This window comes from Tyto alba, unplaced genomic scaffold (assembly GCF_018691265.1).
Source record: "Tyto alba isolate M040663 unplaced genomic scaffold, T.alba_DEE_v4.0 Super-Scaffold_6, whole genome shotgun sequence".
Lineage (NCBI taxonomy): Eukaryota > Metazoa > Chordata > Aves > Strigiformes > Tytonidae > Tyto > Tyto alba.
Window position 1 is genome coordinate 43,018,094 of NW_024881327.1, and position 19,373 is coordinate 43,037,466.

The 19,373-nt window shown below is 36.6% G+C and overlaps 1 protein-coding gene across 3 annotated transcripts in view; it reads left to right on the forward strand.

The window, feature by feature from the left end:
- The window catches only part of TBC1D14 (TBC1 domain family member 14), a 74,723-nt gene that overhangs the window by 38,903 nt on the left and 16,447 nt on the right, over positions 1 to 19,373 (forward strand). For all 3 annotated transcript variants that reach the window (XM_032984460.2, XM_032984461.2, XM_042807791.1), the window contains 9 exons: positions 3,730 to 3,848; positions 6,417 to 6,499; positions 8,633 to 8,750; positions 10,318 to 10,424; positions 11,359 to 11,439; positions 12,890 to 12,984; positions 13,975 to 14,046; positions 15,369 to 15,497; positions 18,669 to 18,778. In XM_032984460.2, the coding sequence (XP_032840351.1) occupies positions 3,730 to 3,848; positions 6,417 to 6,499; positions 8,633 to 8,750; positions 10,318 to 10,424; positions 11,359 to 11,439; positions 12,890 to 12,984; positions 13,975 to 14,046; positions 15,369 to 15,497; positions 18,669 to 18,778 (914 nt within the window). The remainder of the gene's footprint in view (positions 1 to 3,729; positions 3,849 to 6,416; positions 6,500 to 8,632; positions 8,751 to 10,317; positions 10,425 to 11,358; positions 11,440 to 12,889; positions 12,985 to 13,974; positions 14,047 to 15,368; positions 15,498 to 18,668; positions 18,779 to 19,373) is intronic.

Here is a 19,373-nt window from a genome sequence, read left to right on the forward strand (position 1 = left end):
TTCCACCCAGAATTAAACTTGGTTTCGGGGGTGTGTGTTTCTATGTTTTTTTTTTGTTGGGTTGGTTTGGGTTCTTTTTAAATCAGTGGTTTCATCTACAGCACGTTCTCCTAAAATATCTTCATACCCTAGTTCAGTTATTGTGGCTGAATGTTGAACAGATTAAGATGAAACCTGGAAGAGAGCCTAAGTGATCTCAGTGATAAAAATGTAGTCTAAATTCTAAATGATCAGCTCATCCTAAATTGATCCTAAAATTAACTTGCAATCATATCCAGTTAGTAACACCTAATTACAGTATAGGATTTAAATAGATGCTGAATTATTTGCACCTGTGAGACATTTGAGTCTGGTTAAAAAAAAAAAGCTTAAAATGAGCTATTGTGTGATTCAGCCTATTGCAGTATGTCTGTATGTGCAAATACTTCTACTTGCTCAGTCAGCAGATACTCTTAATGTGTATTTGTGGAGGTTTCAATCTGCTTCATTGCTGTATTGTACATCGTGCTCAGTTTGAAATTGCATTCTCTTCTTGATAAAATAAAAGGTCATTTTCATGAGCTTTTGTCTTCTGTGAAGTTTGGCCGTTTTGGTTTCTTTGTTTTTGTTTTGTCAGGTTTTTTGGGGGTGGAGTTTTTTGTTTGTTTTTTAGTTTTTCTTAATAAATAAGTCTTGTAGATAACAGCTGTCACCAACAGACATTTCTATTCTCTTTTGGCTGCCACTGAAAAGGATGAAATTACTACAAAGGACTCATAATCAGATAAAATGTGCCACTCCCATTCTTGCGCTGCTCCGGCTTCTTTACTGTAGGGTAGTGCTGAGTAGAATATGTCAGTGAATACTTACAGGAATGCGAGGTGGGCTTTTGTTCCTTAAGAGGTTTGAATAACTGTACTAATACACTAGTACTGTAACTAGCCACCGATACTCCAAAATAAAATACTCCTTAAACAAGAAATTGTTGGGAGAATGATAAGCATAGTGCTAGTCTGGAAAACTGTGCTTAGCTGAATGAGATTTCTCAATTAATTCTACGACATGGAATAAAATCCCCATTGCAGCACAGTGTATGCAGTTTTTCTTACCTTCCAAAAGCAATTTTGCTCAGCAGCTGGCTTTTAATGAAAGAAGACCCTGAAAATGATTTTCATAAGCCAAAATTAAGCAGCTTTTCTGGAACTTCTACTGTAATAAGCATTGGTTACATGTGTTTTAATATCAAGCTCTGTAATGCTTTAGGGAGATCAATACATGATGATTTCTGAATATTAGCAGTTTCTTGTGGATGCTGAATGGTTTTTCTTTCACTAGTTGTGTCTCAAAAGAGTATAAACATCAGATTTAGGGACAAGGTTCACCTTGTCTGTGGAAGCAGTAATAGAGGTTAATATTTGACTATGTTAATTTGTGAAAAATAGTTAATAGAAAAATCAGTCTCCTAATAGAAACTGGAAGAAAGAACAGCCATTTGACTAATTCTGTCAGCACAGTAGATACACTCCGGGGTTGATGGTACAGCTGAAGCACGTTATGATGGTGCAGTTATACATGGGTCACTATCAGCGGCTTGCAAGGAGTTATTAATGCAAGAATAATGTCTTAGCTTTCTGAATATGCTGTCAGTCACAGTACCTCTTTTGTTATATTTCTTTGCCTATTTTCTTGGTGGAGGTTTTTTTGTTTAGTGACTAGCTTTGCCAGGATGAGCATTATCCATTTACTAAACAAGCTAAGTACTATTCAGTAGTTGAAATACATTTTTCTCGGTTCTTTTCCTTGTTTTCAAATTGATGTCATGCGTAGCAGTATTAACTGGTATTAATGAGACAGACATTCCAAGTTCATGACCATGTTTCCCGTCACAGCAATGCGGGCATCATAGGATTGATTGTTGAAACAGTGGCCGGTTAACAAACAAGGGAAGAGAGTTTTTATGTGTCCCTAGAGCCTCACAGACCTGCACCCATGAGTCCCACAGAACTAGCTTGACCTATAATTAAATTGTACAACACAGAGTAGAAAACCACAAGCTGTGTTGCTCTGCATTTGTGTGGTATTCATCCATCTTTTTTTTTTCTTTTTTTTTCTTTTTTTAAGGTGGGGTTGGAGGAGAAGGCATTTCTGGAAGTGGTAAAGATTCTGCTTTAGTTTCTGAATAATCCAGGCTGGTTTGATTGTATTGGAAAGGTTGGATCTATTGCCAGAGGAAGTTTTAACATAATTGACAGGTTAGGTGGAGAGAAAGAAATCAGTACCATTTGAGGAGCTGTTTGTGCTAACAGGAAAAACCCTATGGCTGGAACACTGTTCATAGTGTTCATTTATAATGTTTAGTTTTCACAGTACAGTTTCCTTTTTTTTTTTTTTTTTTTTTTTCTTTTAATAGAAAAGCCATAAACAAGTTACATATAAAAGCAGGTGGGTTTGGGAAGTGGTAAAATTCATTATAAAGTTGAATGTAAAATTATCTATAATATGGATTTGATTTTTCTGTCAGACTGTTTGACCATGTTTGTTGTTTGTATATCACTGATACTTTGAATACTTAATGCTTGCTGTAGTACTTCAAGCTTTGGAGGTGACGGGAGTTGTGTAAAGGTTGTTTTATTCCATTAGGTCATGGTTTTTGTATGTTTTCTTCCAAAACAGTGTTTGTAGGAAAAATAAAAATAGCCTGGCACGTGTAATGTTAAGTCCTCTAATGCAGATCATAGTGATACAGTAATTAAGGGTGGAAGGACTGCTGAGGGGCTAAGTCCCCTTTTAGAGCAGAGTCTACTTAGAGCAGGTTCCCAGACTCTCAGACCTGAGCTTTGAATGCCTTTGAGGTTGGAGATTGCACCATGTCCCAGTGTTTGACTACACCCCTAGTGATTTTTTTTTTTTTTTTTTTTTTTTCCCTAAGACCAGAATTCCCCTCACAGCAGTTTGTGCCAGTTGTCTTCATATTCTTTATACAAGCACTTCAGAGCCCTGTACTCAGCCTTCACCATCCTGTTACTGCTGGCTGCCGAAGGTCCCTACAAAGCCTTCTCCTCGAAAGGCTGAGCAAGCCCAGTTCTGTCAGCCCCACCTTGGGTGTCACTTGCTCCAGACTCCAGTCATCTTGGTGCCTCTCACTAGCCTTGCTCTAGTGTGCCAGTGTCTATACTACAAACAGAAATTAATACATTATGCTCTGTTATGATTTAGGATTGTCATACTTCAAGGCATAAGAACAAGTGTGGAGTTTATGTCTAACCATGATTTTAAGTTTGTTTTTTTTTTCTGTTGTTGAACTTTTGCATCTGAAAATAGCTTGGGTAGGAGAAATTTTACAATGAGATTTTAAGACAAGGAGCTTGTGGTCGGTTTTGACTTGAATTTCAAAACCGTGTAAATCAAAACAAAAATATTTTAAATAGGTCTTATTTTACACCTCAGTATCTGCTGTTTGTAAGCTCATTCTTATCAGTACTTTGTAAAACCAGGCTGTCAGTCAGAGGAGCTTAAGATGTTTCTACAAATAGAAGGAAGAGAAAAAAACATCAAAACTGACTTTGGAAAATAAATTTTAACATTGTTTTCAATTATGAGGTTCCTCTGGTTGAAAAGCTCTGAAGGGATGACGGTTGGGCAGAGCTGTAGAAGCAATATCTTGAAGACTTTTGTAGACCCTTTTTAAATTCTCATGTGCATCATCTTGGTGTTCTTCACTCTTGTAACTTGCCCTGTCTTTTTCTTTAGGAATATGAAGAAAAAACTGGACAAGCTCACAGACCACTCTCTCCTAAACAGAATGTGAGGAAGAATCTTGATTTTGAACCACTCTCCACAACAGCACTTATTTTAGAGGACAGACCAGCGTAAGTTTTGGGAAATACCACAGTGAGAGTCTCTTTAAGATTAGTCTAGCAAAGCTTTTTTTAACTGTGTGTATTAAACAGATTATTTAAAATTTAGAGCAGATTTTTTTTTTCAGGCTAGTGAATATGAAAATGAGATGATTATGAAAAAAATTATTCAAACAAAAGTAACATTATAATAAAAGCAATGGCTTTGTATGAAAGGAGGTAATTAGGAGAGCAGAGCTCTATTTCTGAGTAATTCTACCTTCTAAACACAAATAAGGGATTTTTATTTTCCCTGAGAGAACATAAGCATAAAATTGAAGCTAGTATATGCTACAGAAATTGAGAAGCAAGGATACAGTGTCCTGTTTACACAGAGAAAGACCACACCTCCATAAATAATGAAACAATACAATGATTGTTCTGCAGTGGGATTAGCATTGCATTTTAAAGGTTGTCAAGTACTTGGTAAGTTGTTTCATGCTTCTCTTACTGCAAGGAGATTCTTGCATCTGCAGACTAACTCCATAATGATTTACTGGCAGTTGCTATGCCATGGTTTGCTCCTGAATTACACAAAGTCAATCATGCTTATTCAATTTATGAATGGTACCCTGCTTTACCGGTATGGCATCTGCGTTTTTAATATAGCTGTGCATTCGTGTAATGAACTGGCAGAACATAGGTCTGTGTTTCCATCAACAAATCTGTATGAAGAATGCTCATATCAAAGTAATCTAGTTGTAGGGTTACTTAAGATACTTTTCGGTTTGACTGGTATACTATGTGACAAGACTTCTTGGGACATCTAGAACAATGTAAGAGTGATTATTTGTTAGAGCAGGTTTTATTGTGTACAGCTGGAAACAAAACATACTAGCTTATTTGTTGTATTTAAAACCTGTCTGTTAAAAATCATTCTTTATGTGAGATAAGCTGAGAAGTAGTGTCCAGATAGATTGAATTAGTGATACATTGCAGGATAACATTCAGATTTCGCGTTTTTTCCTACTGTTGATAGACTAAGGAACTTTTAGCAGAAAAGGTAATTTTAAGATTTTAAACAATGGAATCATCATTTCTTTTGTCTGGTGGGGAAAACTGCTCTGGACAGCAGTGCTGTCCTCTGATGAATCTTTCTAAAGAATCTGTTTTAATTGTTTACTTACAGTTTGCATACTAATTTTTTTTTTTTTTTTTACCTAGTAGGGCTTAAGTAATTTTTTTCTTATTTCCTATGACAAAAAGATTTAAGACTTCTGGAAGAAAAACGTCATGAGATTTTTTTCAAAATGGCTGCTCTTGGTTTTGTACTTGTAGGGTTTAGGTAAAACTTTCTAAGAAAAGTCATCTCACATATATGGTGATGTCATTAAGAGACAGGACAAATAATTTGAGTGGTGGAATTTAAGTTAGCAGAAGTTGCATTGTTTCATCTGTTTTTCCTTTCCAAACTTATCCTAATTTACACCATTTGTAAAGACTTGGATTTAAAAAATATGCTGGTCAATTTACATGAATGAAACTGGAAAAGAGTAGAGTGTTCTCTGTGGTTAAGATCCACTTTTCTTGTTCTTTTAACAATCCTGAATTTAAAACATTTTCATTGACATGTATCACATGGCTATGCATACTTTACAGGTTATATGGTTATGTAAATAGTGAAGCATACCACTATTCATGGTGACTGTTGATGGCCAGCAGCTGCCTTGTGTGACACCTTCCAGGAATGCGAAAGTGAATTTTTGCTTATCTCTTTTATTAACCAAAGATATAAACTGTCCTAGGAACATGATACAGAAGAACAAAATACTTAGTCATTCCCTGTTCTGATGTTCTGGTAATCCTGTAGTTCTACGAGATTCATAGTGTGGTTATGTTAATTACAAATATGATTAGCTTAAAGTTAATATGGTCTGACACAAGAGTATGTGTATTTGCATGGCAGAGATGTTGCCAGTCCAGGCTTTAATCACAAATCAAAATGGCTGTGTTGATATTGATAACTGGAGAATATAGAGTATGACTCTGATGTCACTTGTTGCTGTAGAAGTGAGGCAGAGGACTTAAGCCTGTAAAATAGAAATGGGGTCTGGGAGAGCAGAGGGAAAAAGGAAGCTGGTGTAGGGAGTCGTTACTGCATGTGTAAGGAAAGTTGTGGATGAAACTCTTAACCGAGGTGCGCCATAAGAGAGAGTACAGTCTTCTATCTTATCTGTAGTGATCAGTTTAAATCAAAACTACCAACTTGGTATATACCAGTATATTCCCTTTATTTATGAAGATCAGCCTGTGATTTCAGTTGATTTAATAATAAAAATGCTGAAATTACTAAACAGAAGGAAATTACTCAGCATATTTTGTGTATAAAAGTAGTTGTAGCTGGTCAGTGTTCTCTCCTTCTCTTCTGCTGACTCTGGCAAAAAAAAATTCTTTCCAAGGATCTGTTGCTCTACTCTTTGATCAAATATTTTGACAAGAAGCAGAGTATGCTTTTCTTTCAGAAGTGTGTAGAATTTTCTTCAGATAGATGTGACAACGTTAAATGCTGGTTTTGTATTTTTTTTTTTTTTTTTATTTAAGGAACCTCCCTGCAAAACCAGCAGAAGAAGCTCAGAAACACAGACAACAGTACGAAGAAATGGTGGTTCAAGCAAAAAAAAGAGGTGATGGAATTTCTTGTCTTCAGAGGAGAGCAGTAAAGTTAAGGAGTATTTTTAAACATGAAATGCACGTGTGTCAGTCTGTTGTTCTGTAACATGAGGGATCCATACCTCCCCTCAAAGAAGAATCAATCCAGAGAAGAGAGAGGAGCAAAGGTAGTTTAATTAAAAAGCCCCACCCCAGGCTGAAGAAGAAAACAGTCCTAGAATCCAGCAGGAAAAACTTTTAATTTGTAACTCTTAAGTAATTGAGCTACATCTGTTTGTGAGTTTAAAAATCTAGGAATATATTGAAGTAGATTAGTCCTCTCAAATTTGACTGATAGACTTATTTAGATAACTGCAGGATATTAGATAGTTTTATGCTGGGAATAACTTGTTGAGGCTGTAGTACATAAATACATGATTTTCCACATACGAAAATGTGCATAGTTATGTTCATTTGGTAATTTGTCTCCCAGGTAAAATTTACAGCTTTCCCAAGGTTTTGCTCATAATTTCTTGTCTAACATTGTTCACAGAAGTGTCTCAGCAGCACTGTACTGTGCACATCAGGTAGAGCTGACAGTAGTGATTTCCTTCTGCTGGTATATTTGACCATCTGTGTTTTCTAATTAAAAACAAGCATTGCAATAATAGGAAATTTGGATTCACAGAAGTTTTGTGTCCAGTGGGAGCTACTGGAAATATTTTTTTTCCAGCTGGCCGGACCCCTGAGGCAGATGAAACAGTGGAAAGGTGATATGAACACAGCACTTGCTTACTTTGTGCAGTTGACATATCAATAAAACTCTCTTCCTGTGGTTTTGAACATCATACATCTACCGGTGAAGTTCTGACTTCACGTGACTCCCATGCTAGTATATCTACTTAGCATGTAGTAGTCAAAGGAGTTCCCTCTGTTATTTCTTTGCACCTAGGATAGAAGGTTTGGGAGAAATGGGATGGTGCTCAGGTGAGGCATTGGGCCAGGTCCTTGTGCTGTCTTCCCTGCACTGGAGTATGTCATTCTGTCCACATAAATACCTTGACAGACCCATTTACCCTAAAGCCACTCCAGATGAACAGCTTTGCAGAGTGATGTATTGTGTAGAGGTCAGGAAATAAAAGAATGTGAACACCCTCTTTTTGTTTAGAGAAAAAAATCAAAGCCTGCGTTTAGGCAGGCTTACTAAAAGCTCATATTAAAGCTGAAAATACTGTGAGGCTGTTGGTATGCTTCTGCTCAGGCACAGCCTCTGTTGGGTTTTAAAGTGGACCCATCAGATTGTATGTGTTTGTTCCAAAGACCTTGTTCATGGTACTACTGTTCTTCAGTTAGTTTTCTTTGTCAGGTCAGTACCTTCAGTACCTTTCCAGATTGTAGTGTGTGTGCGCACACACCTCCCGTGTTTCTGCTGTGCTGCTATAAAGAGTGACTGCCTGCATTTGTTAAATTGCACATCTAACAAATTTGCCAGTGGAAAAAATAGTAGTTGATGATTCAAGAAGGAATACTGAGTGATAGTGCAAAAATGTAAAATATGTTTAAACTGAACATGAACAATTTTTAATTTTTAATGAACTGAAGGTTTCCAGTATATATATGTATGTGGTGTATGACATTTAGATTAACCACACGCTAAGTAGCATCAAAAATGGTGGCTCTTCTGATTTCCTGACAATATATCTAAATCATAATTTACAAAGGCAACACATAAGAGTGAAAATAAAATAAAAATTTTCTGTTATTTTAGCCTGCATTTTTGAGTCTGACATTAAAAAAGGGGTGGGGCTTTATTCGGAAATACTCTGACCTGGCCTACTAGGTGGGGTGGTTGGCTGTCAGAAATGCTAATTCAAAGTTACTAATGTGGTTAGATTTCAAGGATCAAAGGAGCCATATACTATCCAAATCCCTTTGTCCTTTCCATGGAAAATAAGAGCCTTATGCATAGTTCCACTTCGTTCTTTATTCATGTTTGGCATCACTGCTTAGCTTGCTCTATGTTTGGGAAATTTTTAGAATTTGAACAGTTCACTGTACATTTCAGTGAATATAGTGTGCTTTTACATGGCTGTATAGTCATGACTAGCTAACTCTGAATATTCAGTTTCTGGTTTTATTAACTTAAAAAGGAAATTGCTTTTCTGCAGAGCTTAAAGAAGCTCAGAAGAGAAAGAAACAACTGGAAGAACGCTGTAAACTGGAAGACAGCATCGGCAATGCTGTTTTAACTTGGAACAATGAAATCTTGCCCAACTGGGAAACCATGTAAGACAGTATGTTATACTGAGTCTTAATTAAAATTGCTGAGTCAGTATCCTGAAGAGAAGTTACAAAGTTAGCAAGTATTATTTTAAATGGTTTTGGAAGCTCTTCTTTGAAAGTCACTTTTGGACAGTTACAAAGAAAATGAGCAACGTACAATTCATTATTTCTGCAAGGTCACTGGAAGTGATGCAGTTCTTATTATTTGTCTTCAATGGAGGTTCAGGATATTCGGAAACTGAAACACTGAGAAGTGATCTGTGGTAGAGAATGTAAAAGCAGAAAGCATAATGCTTGAATGCTATGCACTTATCAGGAATGAGCTTTTCTTGACTACTTGCACTGTTGGTATTATAATATCAGATGTAGATTGAAATACGTGTATCATATTATGAAGCCTCTTTAATTGCAGCGTGATTTACCTGCTGGGATAATCAAATGATGGAAAAGAGAAGTAGGGGAAAAGTTATTTTAAAAAAATATTAAGTGCTAAAAGATTTCCTACGAAGACACAGCACAGGCAGTTGGTAAGCTACCTTTGCTGTCTGTTTTTTCATGGACTTTGCTAGTCATCTTAAAAAAAACCAAACAGGCCCCTCTCACCCACTCTCGGACCCCCACCCTCCACAGCACCAACATAAACCAACCTCCACAGCACTCACAATTGCAATTTGCTTAATCATGGATTTCAGTTGTCCTGAGAACATATGTTAAAAACATGGACAGAATTTTTGGAAAATGTGTTGCTGGAGAACTGAAGTAATAAATTAAGTATAAGCAAATGGTAGATTTACATGTCTGTCTTTAGTATTTGAAGATGCATCTGGTACGGCTGCTGTAAAAATAAGGAGACCTTTTCCTGTATTGGTTTATAAATCCAGAAGTTCCCCAGTGTTTTCATTATTATACATTTTAGTTCAGATTCTGCTTTTAGATTGTTGTGGTTTTTGCCACTACCACAAACTTTAATTGGTGCTTAGGTGCTATTCTGTTCCTCCTTCTGGGCACTCAGACTGATGAACATCAATTGCAGCCATTTCCAAGACTGTGTTCTGTTAAAATGTCTTTCGTGCTCCCACCTAAAGTTACTACTTGTTCCATCTTCATGCATTTTTCTGGAGGGTTAGAGCTGCAAAGCTGAGTAGGAAACTGCATGTCTCATTTGCACAGCGGGGTGGTGACTGAGGGGACAGGGTAGACTTCCATAACTCGTTTCTGTATTTAATCTTACTTGGAGATGCCCTGTCATTAGCACAGGTAGTGGCATAGATACAGATTTTGTTTTCATTTGTTTATTTCCGTTTCCTGTGATTCTTGCTGGTCAGGTTGCAGATTACAGATATTGTAATGGCAGTGCTTCTGTCAAAATAAGCCATTAATTTGGAAGGAAGTAAGCTTTCCTTTGCTGTTCAAAGCAAAATAGTAGTGAAGAATGGGTATGTGCAAATTGCATTGGACCTGACCCGTTTTTCATTTTGATTCGGATCCCTTCAGCACTGGTAGGAGGAAACATCTGTAACTCAGCTGGCAATGAAATATTTCTTAGAATAATCCATTTTACTTTAAACAGGTGTTGTTCCCGTAAAGTTCGTGAGCTATGGTGGCAGGGCATTCCACCGAGTGTGAGAGGCAAAGTCTGGAGCTTGGCAATTGGCAATGAGTTAAACATCACCCATGGTGAGACTGTTGTTTTGTGTACATTATCTTTCAAAGAGAAATAGTAAGGGGACAGTCTTGTATTTGTTACGGTGTATCAGAACCTGAGGTGTGAGTGTGAGGAGATGTTATCCAGTTACGCTTCTCTGTGATGCTTTGACATATTTGGTTCAAAAATACAGTGATTTTAATCTTGTAGCTGCCTTAGGACTGCTGCTGTGAATTGTTCCTGATTATTGCTGTCACTGTGTCTTGCTTTGATGTTAGATGGAGATGATCAGAATTAATGACGCAGGCTTTTTTTTCTTTTTGAAACAGAATTATTGTTTGGGGTTTTTTGTGGGTTTTTGTTTGTTGTTTTTGTAATGACTGAGTATGCATATTGTGTGCTTCCTTTGGTTTAGAGCAAGACATTAGGTTTGTGAGAGATTAAAAGACCCCTGGGAAAATGCTGTATTTTTGTCTCTGTGTGTTTGTGAAAATAGTGTGCTACTTCAGAGTACAGAAAAACACAGCTCTGAAAGACTAACATATGTAATTAATTCCAAAATAGAAATGTGGTAGACTGCCTGTAATCCTGCTGCATTGTGCTGCTTTTCTGTGCTTGGCTTAGTTACCTTGGGTATAGTTCTTACGTGGAATTTGCTAGATTTATGTCAGTTACCCATTCAGACTATAATTTTGAACAACAGTGCTCTGTAAGAAAAGTAAATGCTTGAACATAAAATACAATTTGTGCCAAGATTGCCTTTCCTTTTTGCTTAATCTTAAATTATAGGTCAGTGGAACAAGTCTTCCAGAACTGTAACCTACTTAAAAGTTCAATTACTGTGTTAGACTTACTGTTACTTTTAACAACTGAGGCAGCATTGCTCGTATGGTAGGCAGTACCTGACAGTGGACATGAGCATACACAAATAGCGGACTTGGTTTTCTCTGTTTTTTTTTTTTCCAGAACTGTATGATATTTGCTTGGCTCGTGCCAAAGAGAAATGGCGATCACTTAGCACAGGAGGGGCTGAAGTAGATTGTGAAGGTATGCTTTTCATGAACGATTTATGCTGTGTTACAGCATAAGAGATTTTGTAAAATTGTTCCTTAAAATTAAATCATAGATTTTAAGCAAAAAAAATACAGCTATAAATATGCGTCTGGTAAAAAGAAAATTTATTTTTGTGGAAGCAAGAAATAGGTGTATTCTTTCTTCTCAGTGAAACTGTGGTCTCATAAAACATACCTGTTCATTTTTCTGTATAAACTATCTTTAGATACAGTTCTTATTTGATGCCAATTTGTAGGAAAACTAGGAAAGTTTGGGGATTATTTGAATTGCAACACAAAAATCTGTTGCTGCATCTGTAGTTTTGGAACTGAAACTCAAATTATAGCAGAAAATTGTGCTTTTGTCCCTTACTGCAGCTTTGAGCCCATCTCTTGGGTGTGTTTCAGAGAGCAGCAATTTATTTTTGCAGACAAAGTGGTTTGAGATTTACTGTTGATTGGAAGAGTTGTCTGTTTTTGAGAGGGTGTAAAACTACTTGCAGATGCTTGAAATTGCATTTGATAAGTAATTATGCTGAGCAGAAAAAGGAGAACGTGCATACTGGCATTTATCAACAGAAAAATATTTTTGATTGGAAATCCCCTACTTTGTTTCCTTAATATTGTCCACATTTTAAGTAAGATGACATCTAGTATGTTTCCAGCTTCCTCTTGCACTTTATTTTCTGAAGTGTAGATGCTTGTGTGATTGGTGTAAGCGTTGACTAATGACAACCTGTGTTTTTTGATTGCTCAATAAGTAGCAGTAGGTAATTCCCAACTTTACTTAACAGAGCAGACAATAAATATTTTTTTTCATATCAGAAAGAAAACTGATACTTTAGAAATTTACATTGTATGAGATTCTTTTCAGTTACAGAGAGTGCACTGCAGTGTCCACGATCTTTTACAACACATGCAAAGAGTAAATAAACATGATTTTGGAAGAAGAACTGACAGTAGTAGTGATAGATGGCATCCATCAAATGCTGCTGCTTTAGGACTTCTCTCCCCCACCGCAGCCATTCCACAGACACAGCTACTTCAGGAGCCACTGGGAAGCCTTGCTGAGGGTGAGGGGTCACAGGCTAACAGGCTTGTGTCTGTCTAATGATTTGTCAGCAGATACCAGTAAAGTGCCTGGCCTCCCTTGCCCTGAGCCTTTCCCCCCATCACTTCAAAATGTATTGAAGGTCGATGTGCACTATAGGGGTGCTCTGAGTCAGGACATACTTGCTGCTTAGCCTGTATGCTGAATTCGGGGAATTGTCTGTACTCTTATTCCCTAGCATTTGCATCAAAATAAATGAACTGTGAAAAAGCTAACCCTTACTGGAAAAAAAAAAAAAAAAAAAAAAAAAAAAAAAACCAAAAAACCCACACACAAAAAACCAAAAACCATACACTGATCGATGTAGTAAATGCAGTAACTTTGGCTTTTGTAGATGCTGGATTTTCTGCAGCTGACAGAGAAGCAAGCTTGGAGTTAATAAAGCTGGATATATCAAGAACGTTTCCTAATCTCTGCATATTCCAGCAAGTAAGCAATGTTAACTTTTGTCTTGATTTCTTAGAGACATTAAATTTACGTAATCTTGCCTGTCCCTTGGTTGAAATAACCCATTTAGTTCAAATCTGAAGGAGTGCACATCTTGAGAGGAAAAATGGAAAACTATAAATAATCTAGAAAAGAGTAACCTCAAGGTACTATACGTTTGGAAGAGGCAAAAAGGCAATCTGTTGGCTAATCATCATGATTCATCTAGCCCTGTCGTGCTGGTTTCTGTCTGATGAAGTGATGCAGGTGAGTGTTTCCAAGTCAGTGAATCAACACTGCTGGGTTGCAAAGATACAGTGAGAGAGAGAGAGAGAGCACAGCTCAAGCAAGCAAGATCGGGTGGCCTTTTTTTTTTTTCTTTTGTTCCACGCAAGACTGATTTAACTTACATGTTCGTGGTGTGCTTTAATGACTCATTTTAACCAGATATTTTGTCCTTCTATACAGAAATCTCAACAACGCTGTAAAAAAGTTCACATTGTGATAAATCAACATTTTTGGGTGAAAAACTTTTCCTTTTAGAAATTCTCAGCCAGTTACAGTACTTAGTGTAAGATATAGCAGCTGTTAATAGTTAACAGGGTGAAATTCTTTTTAGCTATACATGTCATTCTTGATACGTTCAGTGTGTGTTATGGCATATTGTTGTTCTTACTGTTTTCTACTTTCTTGACACTATTGTCGAGTGCTGCTAAGCTATAAGGAATATCTTAGGCTTATATTCCTCTGGTATAAGGACTTAGTATGTGATGTATTGGGTGAACTGTATGCATTTGTAATAAATATGGTATGGAGGGCTGTTTCATTCTTTTAAAACCAAAGTTGTTTTGAAAGACTTGAGGCTGTTCAAAGCCGCATAGGAAAATAATGCGTTCTTCATCAGAAGTGGTAGATAATGTGTGTAGCACTGAAGGGTTTTTAATATGTTTGGTAGATACTCAGATGTATTGTCTTGTTTTTGTTTAATTATAGGGTGGTCCTTACCATGACACGTTGCACAGTATTTTAGGAGCCTATACTTGTTACAGACCTGATGTAGGCTATGTAAGTGAAGAATTTTTTTTTTTCAGGGGTGGGGAGGGAGAACTAGGGGAAGGAGGATTGTGTTAATCAGTCCTTTGTAGACCAGTATTAAATGATTTTGTGAATACCTGTGGGATTTCTGTGTGCTTTTGTCTATTCCAACACGTTCGAGAAGTGTATATAATGGTTCTGTTGCTAGATTTAAGCTTTTTACAGGTTAAGTAATTGGAAAACTCAAAAGTACATATTTGTAGTGCTTGAAAATTGGAGTCAAAAGAGAAGATGCTGTTCTTAATGACAGTCTTGCAGAGACTTGTGAATATCTTATGCCTCTTGATATGCATTTCTGTGCCTTAGCACTGAGCTTCTGGAACAGTCTTTAAAGCAATGCCTGTTGAAGCTATGTGAGCTCCCTCAAAGTATTTGAAGTAGTGATTACGAGAGGACTGAGGGGATTTCAGATATTTCATTTAGTCTTTTGTTCCAGAGCAGGGACATACATACAGGAGCTTATTCTTTATTTGGGAGCAGTTGTCTTAGAGCAGGCAAATGTAGAAAGATAACGTTCCTATTCTGTGAGTAGCATGTGATGCTTGGCACAAACGGCTGAATGTGAGTGCTGGGAAACTAGAAAAAGGGCAGATTATCAGGTCGTGTGTTTCATTCGGCATGGAACCTGGTGTTTTGTTGGGAAGGAGCTTGTTCCTCACATTTGCAGGAAGGAGTGTCTCACTTTGGTCCATGTGACTCTGCGATGGCAGCACTACACTCTGAGTGAGCGAGCTTTGCCTAGATTGAGCATTGATTCCATAGCATACTTTGTAGAAATATGCAACAACATCATGAAATTACAGTAAATGAAATGAGCTTAATCTTAAAATGCTACTGCTTATCAAATGAGTCATTGCAGTTTGCAGTTGTCTGTAGCTGCTGGTAATTAATTGAAAAAGGAAGGAGCAGGCTCTGTCTCTAGTGTCCTAGTCCAACTTTCCACAAATAAGGGTATCTATGACCCATCCCGAGTAGAAGTTGAATTACTTAGAAACAGCTTATTCATCAAAAAAATCTTCTGCATATTTGAAAGTGCTGTCATCCCAGCCTGTTTTAGGAGTTTTACTTAGAGTCTTTGAAAGGAGGCAACATGGGGATCATTAGCTTCCAGGCTCTGAACATTCAATACCAAAAGGTTATGTGGGTTAAAAAAATCCTGCCTTTTTGAACTTCTTGCAAAATTCAGCAGCTCAGCAAGTGCTTTAAACACTAGTGATTGTGAGGACAAAATGAGGCAGTATTCTTGGAAGAATACAGTTATTGCTGAACAGTAACACTTCTCCTTTCTTCAGGTACAGGGCATGTCATTCATAGCAGCAGTATTGATCTTGAACTTGGATACTGCAGATGCCTTCATTGCTTTTTCTAACCTTTTAAATAAACCCTGTCAGATGGCGTTTTTCCGTGTGGACCATGGCCTTGTAAGTATGCAAGAAAACTGTAATCTACATGTTGCGGATATGTGTAGGGAAAGTTTTTTAAAAAAAAAAAAATTGATGGTCTCATGTAATGGTTCTGCTATGAAGATAATTAACTTTATCCCAGCCAAAACCAGCACAGCTCAGTAGCTTGGGAAGTAAGTCAGAAGTTATTTTAAAACAACATGCTTGATAAACAAAAAAACCTCCAACACACACAGATGTGCACACCCCCTCAAAAAGAACAACCAAATCAAAACCCACCCTTTTGAACCAAAACTAACATTTTTGAACTGGCAGGTGAATGAAACTGTTCAGCTGCTGTTTTATGATGCTTAGAAGATAGTTATGAGAATTTAATTGTAGGTGTTTTTCAAATCAAGTACTCTAGTTGAAAGCTTAAAACACCTTTAATATTAGACGTGTATTGAAGGTGCTTTTTATCCCAAGCTAACAGGTTGCTAAAAACAAACTGTAGCAGCAGGAACCAGGTTTCCCAAATCTTATTGTATCAGCTGTATTTGAAAAGGAGTCTGGGGGAATCAGATGAGCAGACCCCTCCATTTTTCAGTGGGAACTGGTTGCCTGAGTCTCTCTGGAGTCTCAAATTCCTTGTTAGCATGTACACTGAGCTACTTGTGTACCATAGCAAAATAAAGACACATCACCTGCAATGTGTTTTTAGTTTATTTTAAAAGTTTGGGGTTTTTTTTTGTAAAATATATGGCATTCTGTATTTCTTTCTCTCTTACTTACCTTTTAACACTATGAAAATAGGATCTGCTTCTCAAGAGTTCAAATGGGAGAAATAAAGCAAGGGAATGGATGACATCAAGAACAATCACTTTTGTTGCTTAGGATCCCTAGCATCCTACTGTTTATCAGTATTTCACGCTGGAAAAGCAGTATGTAATTCCCTGTTACAGCCCCCGAAACTCAACAGTTGTGAATGTCCACGGGGAGACATACCACAGCGCAGACAGCATTGCTAGAAGGAGTATCAGTCATATCCATGACTGTACTTGGAAAAAGAGGACATGATCGTGCATTCACTGTGTAAATACTGTTCTTGTGAAGATGATTTTGGAATAAAATTTACTAGAAAAAGCTATATTTTTTTTTAGCTGAAATAGTGAGGGTTTGTATGCTCTTGGATAGTGCCGTTTAATTTCATTAGCCTGACGAAATAGAGCCTACATGATAAATGAATGCTTATAGAAGAGTAGAGATGGTGACACGTGGAAGAATATTAACATATCGTGGAAATTACAAAGCCTGATTCACATCACAAGGAAAACTTGTACTTAATATTTCAAACAGAGTAGTGAGGCATAAAGTGAGACAGTTTTGACTTCCTGTGGTTAATACACTGATCTGCTCAGTAGATGAGCAGTAGATGGTCCTCATCTTTTTATATCAGTTTTACAGCTTAATAACAAAATGCTGATTTGTTTTAACATATAATAAATTAAAAAACAAACAAACAAACAAACAAAACAAAACAAAAAAAAAAAAAAACAAACAAAAAACCCATCATAAATTAATTGTGGAAATTATAGTAATTTATACTGATTTGGTTTCTTGTGTTGGTTACAGTTTCATTAAACTACATTATTTTTTTTTAATTGCTACTAAGCAAATGTCTTGTTGAATGTTGATTTGATCAAGATAAATACCTGAACTGCTGTTGCATTTCTAATAGAGCTGCCTGCATTACTATTAGTAGATGCGATTGTGGCAGTTTTGTGTAAGATCCCTTCTCCAATATACTTGAAACGCTTTAGTAGAACTCTTTTACTGTGGTACTAGCATGTAAACAGAACATTTTGGAAGTAGGACCATCTGTTGCATTACCTGCTTTCCTCCTTTATCTTTACAGATCTCATGTAATGCTTTGATTTCATGCATTTAAAAACCCATGTTGGGAAGCTGTTTCAGTTGTACAGTTCTCTAAAATGAATTTCTAGATTTCTGGTGTCATGCTTGCATGAAGCTGTTTTTTAGTAACTGATGGTTCAGAGATTTTACATAACTTTGTATGTCTATTTCTGTAGCATGCACCCATCTTTTGATTTGTTTAGAAGCTTTATACTCTTACTGACTACCAGGCTCCATTTTTATTTGCTACTGTTAATGAAGGTAGTCTACCATCTGTCACTTCATTCAGATGAAATGGGCAAAGTTTCTGTAAGGACATTAAAAAAACTGGGAAACAAATCTGTCATCCTTTAAAAGGTTTTCAGACAAAAGGCTCCTTTTCTCCCTTTACTGTTGTGGTGTTTTGGGGAGAAACGTGCTGATACAACTCATACTTCGAAGAAATCACAGCCATTCTTTACTGCTTTTATTGGGATATTGCAATTAAAATTACTGAATCATGCAAGGACTCTGCTTAACTTTTCTCCATATAGTATTGAGAGGATGGAGGGAAGGGGGTAGTAAAAAGCCTTTTGTTTTTAACTCTTACTTGGATTAGAAGATTTTCTGTGCCCTCTGTTATGAAATTTAACCTAAATATTCAAATTTAAAAATAACATTAAAGTCTTTGTGTTAAAAGCAGTACAGTTCAGGGGTTATGGTATCAGATGGGAGTTACAGTCTGTTATTCTGTGGAGGTGTTTTGTCTCAGTCTCTGGCTTTTCTGTGTGAACTTTGTCTCTCCCTCTTTGCAATAGAAATGCTATTATTTTAAAGTGTATAGTATAAAAGAAGCTTTGGTATTAGAATATGATATATGATTGGAGCCAACTGGACACTTCACTCCTGCTATGGACTATTAAAAAATTTTAGTTTCATATTTCATTTTATAATCTATTCAGCCTTGGATTTTATTCAGTATTATATTAAATTACTGCCACAAGCATAAAGCACCATTCTGTTACCGTAATTCTTTTGAGAAATCAGCAAATAACTTATCTCCTGCTGGTACTTTTATTTCCAAAGGAAGCTGGCCAAGACCCAAAACAATAATTACATTGTTTAGTATGAGAACAGTGTATAGGTGGATCTTAAACTCTGTGTGCTTGCAGATGCTGTCCTTTATGTAAATGTTTAGCTTTTTATTGTGTCATGTAACTCATCCTGTTTTTGAAGTGCATTAAATTAACAACAGATAATACATTTAAGACTACTAATACAGCTAACTGCTTTTTTCTCCCCATTGTATTTTCCCAGATGTTGACTTACTTTGCTGCTTTTGAGGTATTCTTTGAAGAAAATCTGCCAAAGTTATTTGCTCACTTCAAAAAAAATAACTTAACTCCAGACATCTATCTTATTGATTGGTAAGATGTTGAAAGTATAATTAATGTGCATACTAGCATATAGCTCCATGTCAGTATTTATGACAGAAGCTGGAGTGCTCTTACCTGGTTTAGTATTCTTTTAAGATAAAGGCTTTATCTTTTGTTCAGTACTTGAGTTTCTCAATCCAAATCATTCCCACATACTTCTGTGATGTTTAATGTTTGCCTAGCCTTTATTCTTGTATTTCTGTTGAGTTTGAAGCTTATTTTGAAATACAGCTGTATAGCAGTGTTCATCCACAGTTAGTGTGTGTTTGGATTGATCTTCTGAGAAAATCTGTTAGTTTTTCTTCTTCATGTGCAGGTGTGTAGCAGGGGTGTATATCCAGACAGTATCGCTAGTCTTGCATTTGAAAGTATCTCACTCATATTTTAGGTGGTCCTAGATCCTGTTTAGAGGATCCCAGTACAGGTTGTTTAGAAACTAATCTTGACGCAGGCCAATTGAATAACTAAGGGGCATTATTGTGTTTTTAATTACTGCAGCCATTCCACTTAGACAGGCAATGACAATCTTTTTATTTGGTGAAACTGCCTTCCCTTTTAATTCTAGTATAGTTAGAACCTCTTTCCA